The 17,072-nt window shown below is 38.5% G+C and overlaps 1 protein-coding gene across 1 annotated transcript in view; it reads left to right on the top strand.

The window, feature by feature from the left end:
- Window positions 1-17,072, top strand: part of SLC25A12 (solute carrier family 25 member 12) — a 51,790-nt gene that overhangs the window by 24,210 nt on the left and 10,508 nt on the right. The window contains exons 9-13 of the mRNA XM_081944090.1: window positions 309-393; window positions 5,754-5,838; window positions 9,042-9,200; window positions 10,401-10,453; window positions 10,716-10,796. Of these exons, the coding sequence (XP_081800216.1) occupies window positions 309-393; window positions 5,754-5,838; window positions 9,042-9,200; window positions 10,401-10,453; window positions 10,716-10,796 (463 nt within the window). The remainder of the gene's footprint in view (window positions 1-308; window positions 394-5,753; window positions 5,839-9,041; window positions 9,201-10,400; window positions 10,454-10,715; window positions 10,797-17,072) is intronic.

Below are 17,072 nucleotides of genomic sequence, written 5' to 3'. Positions count from 1 at the left end.
TAGGGGATACTTCAACGTAGGCTTCCATGTTTTGGTATATAGCCATGGCAGATTGGTTATTGAGAGACAGCTTTAGTCTGATTGGAATTACAGTTTTTTAGTTATGAATTGCAGATAATGAATTCATATCTTAATATTGCTGTCATATAAGAGGCTCTCTATACATTACAAGAAAGACAGATAGACGAGGAGGAAAACTCATATATATCATTGAAGAAGCGGTTTTCTGGGTGCTGGAATGAATATATTGTACCTTTTATTTACAATTCTCTTTAACAGTGATCTGTTTTCCATGCACTTATATGTAGACGCTTGACACTGGCAGATATTGAGAGAATTGCACCCTTGGCTGAAGGAGCCCTACCTTACAACCTGGCAGAATTGCAGAGGCAGGTAGGTACTTTCAGGGAAAAGCTAAGTCTATTAATTCTGGTAAATGGTTGGAGGTTAAAACTCCTGAGATTAAGTCAAGTACCTTCCCGTTTAAATATTGACATGACATTTTTATTGACATTTGTTGAAAAAATGCACATTCCACTGATTTTTTCTTCTTCAAAAAATGCCTCTGCTCAACTACTAAAACTGCTATGACTATTTTAACCGCTTTTCATAGTGTTCCAAATAGTAATAACAATAATAAAGGGGTTGACTGAAGTGGTGAATGGCATAAGCAAAGCTGATCCATTCTTTTAAGGAGCTCTCCAAACAATTCTTCTGCCAGTCTTAATATTTTTTAAGACTTTGGAGGTGTGGTAGCTGCCTACGGGAGGATGTAGACAACTCTCAGATGATGGGAGTGCCTCCAGGCCCCCAACCCAAATTTTCAAGGAAGTTGCTCTTTATCATCAAAATAAGCAGTTGTATTTCTTCCTGACCTCTGACAATTGTGGATGCAGAAGCTTGTGTTTTTGTATTTCTTAAAACCAATAATTCCAAATAACAGAAATATCTCTGAGGTGATCATTTAAAAGGAATAAATCTAGCGCTCACAGCATATAATCAAACTGACAGAGTGTGATTTGTTCTGGAAGAAAACACAGGCTAGTGGAATTATAGTTCCTCTGTTTGCAAATGACTGCATTATCTATTTGTGTTAAAACTCATTTTCAAAATTAAGTTGCCTCTAATATTTCAGTATATTTCTGTTGTTGGCCAATAATGCCACTCAGTTATTATACTTTAACAATCAACATATGAAAGATTTGTTAAACTAATTATCATGGAGATTGACCAAGACAATTTAGCTAGACTGTCTTTCTGAATTTTACTTAGGTTTGCTTGCTAGCTTTTTTTTAAAAAAAAAACTTGTTGCCATAGCAATGCTACACATTTATTATTTAAACTTTGATTGTGGGAAAACAAGGCTTAAATTGGTTGTATTAAAATGAATAGAAATGTATGTTCTGCTTGTCATTTTGAGATGAAAAAACTACCTAAAAATAGATTGGGTGTCTGTATTATTTTATTGAATTCAGTAAAGGATTCAGCATTGCTTGGCTCCGACTCAGGGTGATTTCATGTAAAGGCTACTAATGGACAGATCGTACTGGGATTTATTTTGACTATGTTTGTTTTATTCACCTCCTTTAATTTCTCTAAGCATAGTACATGTTGTGAAGTTGCACACTCATTTCTGATACTCGCACAGGTACTTTTAAAAACAATATTAAATGGAAATTTGTAAATCCCTCTTGTCAATCCCTCCTATAAAAATGATACATGTCGTGATTCCGGATAATGAAACAATGTGTAATTTCCACTAAAACCTTTAAAACAACTGCATAAAGTCATTGTCTTAAGAGACCACTGCCATATTATTTTTCCTCTGCATCATCACAATGTAAAGGTATATTGCTAAGAAACAGTTTTTATTAGTAGATAGGTTCATACTTGTACTGTGTTTCCCCCAAAATAAGACAGGGTCTTATTTTCTTTTGACTCCCAAAATAAGCACTTGGTCTTATTTTCGAGGTCTTATTATTTTTGAGGTGCAGGAGGCGGCGAGCATGGTCACCTCATGGCTGCTGCTGTGTTGGAATATTTTGGGGGAGGGCTTATTTTAGCGCATGTGCTCAAAAGCCCGATTGCGCTTATTATCTGGGGAGGACTTACTTTCAGGGAAACAGGGTAATATGAGGAAAATATTGTTTGTTTTAAATACGAAAGATGAAAAGAGAAACAGGGAAGAGATGAAAACTAGTTTCAAAGCAAATTTATAACATTTCAAAATGCTGAAAATCCCAGTATTGTAGAAAGGTGCAAAAATCACTGTTAAATCCTGTTCACAACTGAGGCATTCAGAGGAGTGAAAACATGTGGGGCAGCTGATCAATATGACTATTCACATTTAAACTTTCCCCTCACCTCCACCCATCCAGTTTTATACCAGCATTGAATATCTATACTTTTTGAGATTTGTTTTTCTGCTCCGGATCTTTCTTCCTAAACAAACTATCTCTGCTAAGCCACAAAGGACATTGAGGGAAATAATATGGGTTGATAACTAAAGGCAGGTAATATGTCTGGATACCTTGTGAACCATGTGCTTTCCCCATTAACAGGTCACTCTGGAAACAGTCACTAGATAGATTTGTGAGTCAGGAAAGGACTAACAACATCTATGTTGTCTGTAGGAAGAATACCTAATGTGAGAAAGTAGAGATTGCAATTAATGCTTCCAATGAATAAGTAGGAAAAATGCAGTCTTTTGCCATTTATGCAAAATTAACACATTTGAGAGCACGGGAAACGAGACAAAGAAGTGATCTGTTTTCATTGATTTTTATAGAACTCGTTTCATACAAATGCTGTTTGGACCAAACATTTAGTGAAGAGAGAATTATTTTTTTCATTTAGTTCTGCTTTGTGGAGTGAGTGATATCCTTCTGGACAATATGGCTTCAGTTCATGGCTTAGCCATGTACTGTCCTTATTTTGTGGTCTCCTCTGAGAGATATGGGGTTACAAAGCACCCTTTCTGGGTGATTTTCTACATTGCTATTGTATTTAAATATCTTCTGGCTGAAAAAAAAAGAGATAAGGAAAATTAGATCTTTTGCTTGTTCCTGCTGGGAGGAGTTGCATTGGATTTGAACAACACATTCACCTAAAAGCAAGTGACGGACAGGGGATTTATAGTCATGTTAACTAATGGAGGCAGAGCTCCCAAATCTAATCATGACTGAATTGCAGTAGGCAGTAGAAACGTCATTCAGGGTTTCCCATTGTGGCCTATGGTTAGGGTGACTTGTTAGAAACTGCAGTCTCAGGTTGAGATAGAATGAACCCCAGTGTCAGGTTTCCGAAAGATGCCCTAATTGATTCATGAGCCTCGAACCAAGTTTCAAAAAAACATGCAGTCATTTATTAGGAGCACCATTCTGGCAATACCGTATTGCAGTCAGATCTAAGCCTCATTTGAATTATGGCTGAACTTTACCCCGTTCCTTCCCTCCCCTCAGTCTGTGTCATAAATCACATTCTCCAACAAGGTGCACCACTCACAAGCCTGCTGTAGTAATCTGAGATCTGACTCTAGCCAAAGGTATGCGTGGAATGCGCTACTCCGCCTTTCCTCACCATGGAAACTCTATGAGTTGACACCCAGGATATTTGTGCTGTACCAATAAAGGAGTTCATTTGTAGCCGAGGGTGGAAATGAGGGGTCCTTGGTGCTCTCTCAGCTTGGTTGTTTGTGATTAGCACTGATGATGTTACCTAGTTGGGTAATGAAACATCTGCAAGAAAATAACCAAGCTCAGAGAATACCAAGGATCCCTCATTTCTGTTGTGTTCTGCCTTTTCAGGAAAGACCCTTGGGCGAACTTTATGTCAGTATCATAGCACTGTTGACTGCTGCTTGGATAGGCTCAGGCTGCAATGCAAGGGGGAGCAGGCCTTGTGGGGGACCTCTGTTCTGGGACACACCCTCTGCACTCTGTGGTGTGGCTTTTGGACAAAGAAATAGGGAGCAGAATGCAGCCCGAGCTTGCTTATCCGTGATGAATTCTCCACTTTTTATTAGCTATTTCTGGCTATTTTACACGCAAAACAAGAATAGAAGCTGGCCTTTCTATCACACTGGCTGCTGACATGATCACTGGAAAAACGTCTTTGTTTTGCTGGTTAATATCCATGTGCGGGAGCTTTGCGGAGAGATGCTTGTCGCAGTCATTTTCTGTTTATAAATATTCATGCTCTGAAAGCCATAGTGTTAATTTTACTAATTTGCATCTTCTATCTGAATGCAGGCAATCCATGGGATGTAGTAAGCATCTTCATAAATAGGTTGTAAGTTATATTTGCATCAGAAGAAAAAAGAGTATTTGCATTGTTATAGCTCTTTTATTGCCTGAGTAGTAGCCTTAGGAACAGAGGCTGCACCGAGAACAAGGTTGAGATGGAGAAAAGGGAAGTCAGAAAAAAAAAAAACCTCACATTTAGGATTTCTTCTTCCTTTCCACTGTTGTAAAGATTGTTAGTTCCCAGCCATATGGCATCTTTTTTTTTTTTTGTTCTCTGTTATTGCATTTCTATCATGCCTTATTTTCCAAACCAGTGCTTCTCAAACTTGGTGACTTTCAAATAGGTGGCCTTCAACTCTCAGAATTCCTCAGCCAGCATGAAGTCCACCCGTTTTCAAGATATCAAGGTTGAGAAACGCAGCTCTTCATGATGGCCCTTCTTAATTTCATTCCCAGAACCTTGTGAGAGTGATTGGACTGAGGAAGGGTAACTTTAGACCATTAGACCAGGAAGTTTCCATGGCTGAAGAGGGATTTGAACCTGGCTCTCACTGCCCCATGTGTAGCCTCTTAACCCACTCCTTTATGTTGGTTCTTCATTTCTCAGTGTCCTTCATATGTTCAATGTAACTCAAGTAGCGTACAGATTACAGTACTTCTTTTCTGGCATATTGGCCCAAGTATATGCTGTCCCTAACAGACAGATGATTGCTTAGAGTCTTCTTGCATGGAAGAATGGCCCCTCCAGGGAAGAAAATGGTGCTATCTCCCTTATGGATATGTTCAGTAGAGAGGCTGCTGGGTGTAGGAATTTTACACAAGTATCATAGCATATAGAGGTTTTGGGATGAAAACTTTGCTACTGATCAATTCTTTTCTCAGGAATGTGAAGGGTTTAACTCAGCTGAAATGTAAAAGGATGTGAGGTATCCAGAACTTTATGTTCACACATTCCTTGTTTATAAGGCAATATTAAAAAAAAACTGTTGTCAACTGTGAAACAGTTGACACTTTTTTCACAAAACAGATGACTAAGATTATCACAGGAAGAGGGAACAAACCTGTTTGGAAGGATCTTTATTTGCTGTTTTCATCAGATATACGTGTTTAAAAGGGCCTTCTTTTGGAGCAAATTTGATTTAATGTTGATCAGTATATTGTCTATAGCATGTATTTCATTTTTCTTTTACAAAATAGAGCAAGCCCCGGTACTTTAACTATGTGCCTGTTTCTTAGTCCCAGTCAGGATTATTATCTTTGAAAGATACTACTTTTGCTATGAAAAAATAAAGCTGTGATTCAATACTGTATCTTGAAAGAAAGGCAATTATTTCAATGGATTTTAAACAAAATATATTTACCTTTGCTCAGGCCACAACTGTTTTTAGCCCTTAATTAGTTTTTGACCAATTTCATATATGACTCTTATTTACCTTTGCCTTCTCCTTCCCACCACTCCTTCCTTCTTTGCTCTCTCTGTTTCTGTCCTATTCTTTTCTTCACACACAGCAATCTTATGGCGATCGGGGCAGGCCTATCTGGCTCCAGGTAGCTGAGTCAGGTTACAGGTTCACTTTGGGCTCAGTTGCTGGAGGTAAGTAACATGCGACTGTGAATGTTTCAAGACTGTTGTACTATTATCTCGCTAGTATAGTTGTAGATCTGCTGAGATAGAGTTGGTTGCTCCCCCAGATTGATAAAGCTATAAATTGCAATAGCATTTAGACCAGTGGTTCCCAACCTTTTTATGGCCATGTCCCACCTAAGCATCTTTAAAATCCTGGTGCCCCACCCCCCTGACATATAATTCTTACTTTACTCAAAAAGTGAACTCTACTCACACGGAGGAAGCCTAAAAGACCATTAGTTTGGTTTAAACAAGGTTCAAATTGCCCCCATTAAAAATCAAATTGCCCCTTGTGGGGCGTGGGCCCCACATTGGGAACCACTGATTTAGATTTATATACTGCTTCATAGTGCTTTTACAGCCCTCTCCAAGCGGTTTACAGTCAGCATATTGCTCCCAGCAATCTGGATCTTCATTCTACCCATCTCGGAAGGATGGAAGGGTGAGACAACCATGAGCTGGTCAGGATCAAACTTTAGAATGTGGAATGCAGAGTTTGCCTTGCAATACTGCATTCCAACCAATGCGTCCCCAGGGCGCTCTCTCTCTCTCTCTCTCTCTCTCTCTCTCTCTCTCTCTATCTATCTATCTATCTATCTATCTATATATATATAATTTTAAAAAATAATCTATGAAGACTGTGGCTTTAGTAGATCTGGCTCCTGGCTATTTTTGAAGCCAAACTTGTGGAATGACGTAAGGAATCTTCTCAGGTGCAGTTTCAGAGTCATTTTTAAATTAAATCTTGGTATAACTGCTATTCAATTTTCAAAAGGGAAAACATGACATATAATCTCTTATTATAAATAATTATTTGTGATAGTTTCTATTAGTTATTAGCTTGCTTCCTAAAAGGACACCGTAAAATGCACCCACGTCTGCAAAGCACTGTCACCCTCAAAGAGTTTTGTTCTGTAGGTTTTTAAAACATAGGATGAACAATTGGAGATTTCATCTAATTTTTCAACTACCGGAGGATTGAAGAAGATCCCACCTCCTGCCCTAGGCATCCTGTCCCTCCCCTCCCCATCTTTTAATTACAATTTTGTATTTTTATTATTATTCCAAATATTGATTTTTCTGATTTTTATCGCTTTTATATATAAGTCATCCAGAGTTGCCTTGCAGCGAGATGGGCAGCAAACTAATTTAATAAATAAACAAATAAAACTTTCCTTATGGCTGCTTGCCTTGCCTTGCTGTGTTTGTTGTTATTACAGCAAGGGCTGGGGACAAATGGTCACTTAATTTGAAAATTAATTTGGGAACTAATTAATTAATTAATACTCTGATGGCTCCTCCAGATTTAATGCTGCAGAGGAAGTAAATTGACACATCTAAGAAGAAATGTGGAAGCCTGACGACATCCTGGGAACTTAGTGGCATCATTTCAATCCCCATTATAGGTACAAAAGCCACATGTGGAGGCCCCAAATCTTCAAATAGAATCATTCATTCATTCATTCATTCATTCATTCATTCATTCATTCATTCATTCATTCATCTTATATGCCACCCATCTCACTATCTGAAGTGATTCTGAGTGACTTACAAAGCAGAGGTGGGTTTCTGCTGCTGCACCCCAGATCAGGTGAACCGGTATTGGCGGCGGCAGAAGGCTCCGCCCACCTGGCTGGACACTTCTACGCATGCGTAGAAATGTTGCGTGAGCACGCGAAAGCAAACCGGTAGTAAAATAAATTGAAACCCACCACTATTACAGAGTCATAAAAATCATAAATATAAAAGTATTAAAATTAACAAAAATTAAATTAAAATTAAAGATCAAAAACATGAATAGTAAGGGCAAGGACTTTTATCTATCACTCCATCAACCCCCTCCAGCAAAAAACCATCCCCAATGGGGTCCCAAGCCAGGTTTTAAGGGCTCTCCTGAAGGCCGAAAGGGTCATTGTGGATCTCACCTCCAGTGACAAGACGTTCCAGATTTGGGGTACTTGTTCAAAAAGTACAAAAGCAATCACCTCTTAAACTTTGCCCTCAGTTCAAACATATCTGACTCTCAGAGAATGCCTGCAGTTTTGTTGGCAAGTTTTTTCTTCGGAAGTGGTTTGCCATCGCCTCATTGGGAGACAGTGATTGGCCCAAGGTCAGCCAGTTGGCTTTGTGCCTAGGGTGGGAGTAGAACTGATGGTCTCCTGGTTTCTAAACTGATGTCTTAACTATTATGCCAAACTGGCTGTCTAATTTGTTAGAAAATGAGAAATGCGGTCAAAGACCTATCCTTCTTCAGGAAGTAAAGCCAGAGTTTCCATCTGCTGTTCCCTCCCACTTTTTCCTTTTATATTTGTGTTAGTAAGAGCAAACAATCAAAACACCTTAAGGGTAGCACATATATGCATTACAGTGATTTAAAAAAAACTAAGGGGAAAAACAGAAATAGAAAGAAAAAGGGGATACATATAATATGAATGTCAAATGACTTCCATGTGACCTGAGAATTTCCCCCCAAAATAGAAATGTCTCCATACAAAATTAGAAGATTGAGGCAAGTTCTTTTCTCAGCCATGCCACAGGTTTAATTTGGTCTGAGGTATGGCACCTGAACCTCATTTTAATGCCAGATCTCAGAAGCAACATGAAATAGAAAATATGAACATTTACCCTGAATCTAAACTGTTTAGGGCTATAGTTCAGAAGCAGATTTCAGAAACAGTCATTTCATTTTCTACTCTCCTAAACATTCTTTGCTTTTTCCTCCTTGGGTTTTCTTCTTGCTTCAGAAGAACCTCCCATAACTTGGTGCTCTCCAGAGATGTCTGGGGTGATGGGATTTGTAGTATTAAAGAACTAGACACCAGGTGGAGAAAGGAGAAAGGCTGGTATAATTACAATCACCTAAGGTCGTAGGTGAATATCAGCTAGGACCAGAAGTGAAATCCAGCAGGTTCTGACATGTTCTGGAGAACCAGTAGTGGAAATTTTGAGTAGTTTGGAGAACCGGCAAATACCACCTCTGGCTGGCCCCAGGATGGGGTGGAATGGAGATTTTGCAGTAACCTTCCCCTGCCACGCCCACCAAGCCACAACCACAGAACCGGTAGTAAAAAAAAATGAATTTCACCACTGGCTAGGACCTATTTTTGTGGCTGTGCACAATGAGAAATCAGAATACCAAGTTGATGTCCTTTTTTGCTTGTTCTTCTCAGCTGTGGGGGCTACCGCTGTGTATCCTATTGACTTGGTAAAGACTCGCATGCAGAACCAGCGCTCCACTGGCTCGGTGGTAGGAGAGCTGATGTACAAAAACAGTTTCGATTGTTTTAAGAAGGTTTTGCGCTACGAGGGTTTCTTCGGCCTTTACAGAGGTAAGGAAGCAATGGGCGGGTTTCAAATTTGCCTGCAGGGGATTTGAAGGGCATCATTGAAATGGAGCAATTACACCTACTTTAATGGGATTGGGCCTTTGGCAAAGTTTGCAAAACACTGAGCTGCTTTATCATTAGGATACATCCTAATCACCAAATAACTATAGAAACTGATTTGTGAGTGGAGGGAACATGAGTAACATATTTTTTTTTTCTTTGGCCTGGTGTCCTCTATTTGTAAACAGTCCCTTTTTTGTAAAGTGCACATTGTAGAATGTTAGCCTCTGGTAGCCAAAAAAATCGAATGGAATCTGGTCCTACCTTTTTAGACTAGCGCATTTTATTAAAAGGCAATTTTTCAGATGCCCTCTCAAATGCTGACATGAACTCATGAAAACCTTCTACCTTTTAATACATTGTATTGGTATGAAAGGATACTGTAGCAAATATGCAAAGTCTCCAAAACCTAATAGGTTTTCCTCATGGAAGACGCTTCCCGTCTCTTCCTATTTACTACATTGTCATAGTATCTGCAAAATCTTGAGTGGCTCAAGGTTCTCCTTAGTAGTAGAAGAGGCTGGGGAAGATTGCGGTAGAAAGGAGGAATTGTCCCAAATTGGACAAAATAACTTGATGTGAGCAGATCTTTGCTGGTTTGGAGCTTTCCCAATTCCCCCCCCCCCCAATTGTTCAGGGTAGCAAAGGGATAACAAACATTGTATAATGACTTATGGTTCCCGGAATTCAAGCCCCACCATTGTTATCTGGTGAATTAATAACATTTTGTTGTGTTATTTCCGAGTCAAAAAAAATCATAATTTGATGGGAATGAATGAAGTCTCCAAAAGATTGATTGCCAATTGATCAAATTAACAAATTATCTGTTGAAAAGAGGCTTGTAATGTATATGGAGAATATGTTGCAAGAAGAGTTTGGAAATCCTGGAGGAAGGAAGTGCAATTGATTTCAGCAGGAACTGATACATCATCAAACTGCCTACCTACAAACAACAGACTTGCCAAATGTAGTACAGTGAGAATTTTTCTTAAAAAAACATTATGTCAACATATTTGTAAAGATAATTGTCCATGGAAGTTCTTCATATGGAAGTGAATGGATTAATTGAAAACCCAAACATTTGTGCTGTCTATGTATGTCTAGGTACAGTGATTGTGATAAATCTTTTTTTTATTTATACAGGGTTACTTCCGCAGCTCATTGGTGTTGCTCCAGAAAAAGCCATAAAACTTACAGTAAGTTTGTTAAAGATCAACCAAATTCCTTTCCCCTTTTTCTTTAAGAAAGATTTATGCTACATATATATGCATTCATTCAGAAATTTAATTCATTGGGGTTTACACCTCTGCAATACACATGCACATATTCCCCAAATATTGTAATCTATCTTTGAAATTGCTTTTGATTTTCAGATCATCTTAATGTATTAAAATGTAAGTGAAAACTATGGGAAGCGGCGTAACAGTATAAAATGTATGTGTTTTTTTTTTAAATTAGGTCAATGACTTTGTCAGAGATAAATTCACTCAGAAAGATGGTTCCATCCCACTGTTTGCAGAGATCCTCGCAGGCAGCTGTGTAAGTACTAATGTTGTAAAAAGGATTCTGCTGTCTGCTCTCTGTGTGTATTGCAGTGACAGCTTAATACAGATATTAACTAAATCATGGGAAGAACTGCTAGAGTTTCAAGGTGAGAATGTGCCAATCAGCATTTCCTATTGGTGCTACAATGGCGCTTAAATAGGATAGATTCTAGCAGTTCATGGACCATTTTTATGCTACAGAGTTGATACTGCTTCAACCATCATGCATCTGTTATAATAAATACTACTTGAAAATGCTTTCTATTGTAGAGTAATATTGCAATGCACTCTACATAGGGCTGTCCTTGGAGAGTATTCAGAAGCTTTAACCAGTACAGAACGCAGCAGTGCAGGAAGTTACGTGTGCTCCTAGTACATATTATACCTCTGCTCTACAAGCCTCATGGGTTGCCAGTTTGCTTCTAGGTCCAATTCAAGGTGCTGATTTTAACTTTTAAAGTCCTTCATGGACAGGACTGTGTCATCTGAGGGACGCCTCCCTCAGACTATATCATTCCGTGGTGGCACAGAGATTTGAATGCAGTTCTACTGACTGCTGGCTAACTGCAATTTGGCAGTTCAAATCTCACCAGGCTCAAGGTTGACCCATCCTTCCATCCTTCCGAGGTGGGTAAAATGAGGATCCAGATTGTTGGGGGCGATATGATGACTCTGTATACAGCTTTGAGAGGGTTGTAAAGCTGTATATAAGTCTAAGTGCTATTGCTATCCCATTAGATCCAGAAGAGAGAGACATGCTGCAGATACCATCTGTCAAGGACCTTGCTTTGATGGATCCCAGATGGTGGACTTCCTTTGCTATGGCACCAGACATTAGATGGGCTCCATCCCTTTTAATGTCCTGGAAGTCCCCTCAAGACCTGGTTAGGCTATCAAGGGTCCCAGGAATCATAGATTGTTTAGTTTGGTCCATTATTGAGGTACCTAGATATACTCACCCTCCCTCTTTACATATTTTTAGTTTTAATCGTCTCCATTTTTAATATTAATTTTTCTATTTTTAATGTGTGTTTTTATATATGTATTCTTTTTTACTGACTATTGTACACTGCCCAAAGTCACTTATGAGATGGGCAGCTAAATAAATTTGATTAATAAATTTGATTAATAAATTTGATTAATAAATAAATTTGATTAATAAATAAATTTGATTAATACATAAATTTGATTAATACATAAATTTGATTAATACATAAATTTGATTAATACATAATTTTGATTAATACATAATTTTGATTAATACATAATTTTGATTAATAAATATGGGGTATGGATAATATCTATATTTATACAGCTTTTATTGCAGAAGGAAGATAAAGCAACTGTTCATGTACATGTTTGGTTTCTGGGGTTTCTTTTCCCAGTAAGAAATTGACAGTTTTATTGTCAATGAGGGACATATAGTATGCTGACTTTTATATCCTCTGGGTCTTTCCCACTCTCCCACTAAAATCTGGGTAGTTGAGAGAATCACAAAGTTTGGAGATTTCTGTCTGAATATATCACCGTTAAATCCCATGATTAATAAACAATTAAGACAAATTGGACAAATAATTAGAATCAAATCAGATTCTAGCTTGACCTGAACATTCTCCAACTTCTGGAGATGTAATTAAAGCAGGTTTTCCAATGATTGGCAACTTGTAGACTATGCACATATACACAAACACGTTTGCATGATTTAAAATATAAAGCAATACCATTCTCCAAGTAGTTGGGGAAAAAGAATACAAATAGGCAGGTGCTGATATGGAGACTTTTATTTCTACAACCTACAGCTGGTGTTTTTTTGGGGGGGGCGGGGGGCGGGAGCTGAGCAATAATTTGTACCATAGCAATTAATGTGTAAATGAGAATGGTTTTATGATGGCAGATTTCAAAAGGAGCAGCTACCACAAAAGTGATTTTAAACCGAAAGAAATACAATAATACAAAATCAACATTAAAAATGTTTTCAACATTTTCTTATTTGTAGTACATATCCTTTTCAGTAACAATATGGAATGAAAATATCTTGTCTTCTCATAGTTTTTTAATGCCACAAACACAACTGCTTTTAGTCTAACTTTTTTTTAGCCATGCTTTCCCTGACAGAAGCTCTTGAGAAGCATCCACAAACAACTATCAGTGAAAGATTTTCTAAGTCTGATGGGGAAGACTTTTAAACATATATACTTAACTCAGTCCTACCAAAATCTATAGAAGATGCACGTACTTCGGTTTATTGTGATTTTTATCATTTAGCTGTAGCTTTCCAGTGGGATAATATTTTCCCAGCAGGTTGGAAAACATTTTAACATCAGGCGTGAACTTTCTCTGGCATTTATTTCTTCAAACATACATTGCAAAAGTTCCAGGCCTTTGCTTGTTATTTTAAATATTTGGTAGGACGGTATCCTATACAATTGCCAAGTACAACCTCTGTATCTTTAAAAACCTGGCAAGTAGTTACCAAATGTGGCCTTCTGGATCACCAGAATGAGGGAATGAATTAGTGACATGGAGGTGTTGCCCCTTCCAAGCATCTTAGACATGGACAGTAACTCACTGAGGGTTTCATGTAGCCACTGTATTAACTTCCATTTGAGCAGAATGGATTTATACTGCTTTGGCTTGTTATCTAAACGTTGGATGAGAAAGCTGTTGACCTTTGCCAACTGTAAATTCAAGGAGGCAGCCTTGAAGTAACACTTGCTTTTTTGTTTTTCTTGATTATGAGTGGCTGTTCTATTGACACGTCAGTCTTTTAATTGTCCACTTGTAAATCTAAATTTGGGGAAAGGGAACAAGCAAGCGGTCTTTCATTACTATTGAGAGAATCTCATCTGTTCTGGAAGGCCCATTGCATGTCTCCATCATATACACCGGAATCCCTTCCACGCTGCAGATAAAAGTATTTCCAAGCTCAGCACATCTGCTAACCCTTTCCCCTTTGCAATTCTGCTCTAACAACTGGGTGCATTGCTGAGGGTAATGGGGGAAGGAAAGGTCTGCTGAGGTTGTGTGAAGAAATCTGCACAGTTAAAAGCAGTGTAATTTTTATGGAAATATATGCACATTTAAATTAGACTGGGTTCATATTAAAAAAACAGCTTAAAGATGTTTTCAGGTATGCATTCATTAGGATATTCCCCCCCTGCTGTGACTTGTGCTCAGTCACAAATGTTAGCAATTTCATTTTTTGTAATGAAGTCTGATAATCAAGGCTCCTAACTTAATATCGTTTTGTACCACAATATGTTTCACACTTAGCAAAGCCTCCATTAAGCATGTTCTCCATTCCTTCTCCATAATTTGCAAACCTGGGAATGGATTGTAAATCCAGCAAAAAAGTTTAAGATGTTTCTTAGTTCTCTCTACCTTTAGCAGAAATGCTGACCTTTGGATTACTTTTATTTGATTATGGTATCCTGTATGACAAACATGAAATAAAGTCTTCCCAGTTACCATTTCAATGTTTTATCCTGGCACTCAAATGGCGGAAGTGAGAAGGCAGATAGGCAGATAGATAGATAGATAGATAGATAGATAGATAGATAGATAGATAGATAGATAGATAGATAGATGATAGATAGATGATAGATAGATAGATAGATAGATAGGTAGATAGATGATAGATAGATAGATAGATAGATAGATAGATAGATAGATAGATGATAGATAGATAGATAGATAGATAGATAGATAGATAGATAGATAGGCAGATAGATAGGCAGATAGATAGGCAGATAGATAGGCAGATAGATAGGCAGGCAGGCAGGCAGGCAGGCAGACAGACAGACAGACAGACAGACAGACAGATGATACATACATACATACATACATACATACATACATACATACATTCATTCATTCATACATTCATACATTCATACATTCATACCATGTCTTATTTTCTTTTGACCCTCAAAAGAAGCACTTTGCCTTATTTTGGGGGGAGATTTTGTTATTTTTGAGGTGCAGGAAGTAGCGAGCGAGGTCACCTCATGGCTGCTGCTTTGTTGGAGTAGTTTTGGGGAGGGCTTATTTTAGCGCAAGCGCTCAAAAGCCCAATTGGGCTTCTTATCCGGGGAGGTCTTATTTTCAGGGAAACAGGGTATATACATAGATAGAGACAGACAGATAATAGATAGATAGATAGATAGATAGATAGATGGATGGATGGATGGATGGATGGATGGATGGATGGATGGATGGATGGATGGACAGACAGACATTCAGACAGACAGATGATACATAGATGTAGATAGGTAGGTAGGTAGGTAGTAGAAAGATTGATAGATGATAGATAGATAGATAAATACACAGACAAATAGATGGTGTGTGTCTGTGTGTGTAGATATGTGTGGCATACTTGCTCTATAGCTGGTAATAGACAAGTAAAAATTTGGGCAGGGGGATCCTAATTTATATTTAAAAATGCTGAGCTCTACAAGGATATATACCTATGTTTACATGTGCAGTATGCAGTTTACTTACTTATTCATAAAAGCATTAATTACCATATAATAGCAGCTCATGGGATGATTGCCAGTAAAAAAACACACACAGCTAAAATACATATAAGGTTATGTTGAATGGGTTCACCGCAGCTAAAATATAACTGGTTTAGCTCAATGGGTGAAGGGGCAGGCTAGGGAAGATTTTTTAAAAAAACATTAAAAAAAAGACTGATTTTCGAATTTCGGAAACCCTCCCAAGAGATGCAGGAGCTGCAAAGACTTTGCCTATTCCAAATAACTTGACTTTGTTCTGAAATGTTTCCTTGTCACTTTTTTTTTTTTTTTTTACTCGAGCCTCTGAAAAAGAGAGAGGGACTTCAGGGCTTGGAGGAGGCAGTGGATGTAGCACCTAGAAGCCTTTGAAGGAAGTCTCTACTTCCTGTGCAGGGAAAATATGTTAGCCTGGGATGATCTGGCCTGAATAGCAGCAGCAGCAGCAACAGCAGTGGAGGAGTGGCTGGGAACAGCCCCCCCCCCCCGTCCACCCTCCTGTCTCTTGTGGCTGGTGCCTCGGGGATGGAACTGGAAAGGGCAAGAGGTCTCCTGTTGCAAGGTCACTGGTGCGTTTCCTTCAGCCTCTGGCATGTGGAGAAGTGTCTGTGGTGGATCTGGGGCGGCATCTCCTCCCGTAACCTTTGCCGTCAACTCCAGTTCTTTGTTATTTGTTCCTCGCGGAGGCTTTATTTTTCACGACATGGAGGTTAACCTAAGGAAGGCTGTGGATTGTTCCTATGCCTGAGTGGTATGAATAACCTCCATTCAGAATTGAGTTTGTCATGTGCAGCCTTAAACGTTGTCTGTCAAGTTTAGGAGTTGTGTTTCGTGTGAAAATAGGGAGGCTTAGGCTAGCCTGAGTGATGGAGAATGTCCCATTTGAAAGGGCTGGTTTATTTCTGGAGTTATTTACTTCACACTTGCTTTCTATTACAGACCTCAAGCAGGGGCTATAGACTTCCTAGGCAGTTTTTAATTCAGGCATTGGCAGGAGCCATGCCTTACCATGCTGAGACCAATATGGCACATTATTCCACTGCCCATAGTGTGAATAATATAGACTAGCAACAGTTTAAATGGATGATGGTCTGTTTATGCAGGCCAGCTCTTATTCCTGCTGGACCAGGGGACACAGGGAGGGAAGCAAAATTATGGAATATTTTTAGGAAGGAAACATAATTTAAAAAAAACAGGAAAGAGGCAAAAATAATAAAACACAAAGTGAATAGGCAGGAATTTACAGGCCTCGCCGAATTAAATAAGGCTGTATTTGTTAAGTAAGAATTTTCACCTCGTTAATTTTATGTAACTAAGCATCTTGTCTTAAAAACAGTAAGTCATTGTTAAAAATGGTTAGTGTGTATGTGTGCGTATAAAAATATACATATAAATAAAAGAATGGCATTAATCAACACAGGTAAAACATTACAGTAATTTCTGTCTGATCAGCGAAAGATCCATATTGATCAGATCCTATTTCTACAAACGTGCCATTTTTTTTTGCCTCTCCAACAACCCTCAATGTAAAGAAGTTGAGAAATGTTTTCAATCGGAACAGAAAAAAAAATGCTAACTAATTGGGGCCGACTAGAGCACCACACATGCTTTAAGCTGGTGAATACATTTAAGAAAATAACAAAGGGTTTTTATTGAAGTAGGTGGGGCGGTCCTATAATCTGTTCCATTTTGCCAGGAGTAAATCTTACCAAGGGAGAGCCCAAACATACCCCATCCCGGTCTGTTTCTGTGCTTCT

The sequence above is a fragment of the Natrix helvetica genome (assembly GCF_964273705.1).
Source record: "Natrix helvetica genome assembly, chromosome: 1".
Taxonomy (NCBI): Eukaryota; Metazoa; Chordata; class Lepidosauria; order Squamata; family Natricidae; genus Natrix; species Natrix helvetica.
Note: the sequence above shows the minus strand (reverse complement) of the source record. Positions and strands in the feature narration are given on the sequence as shown.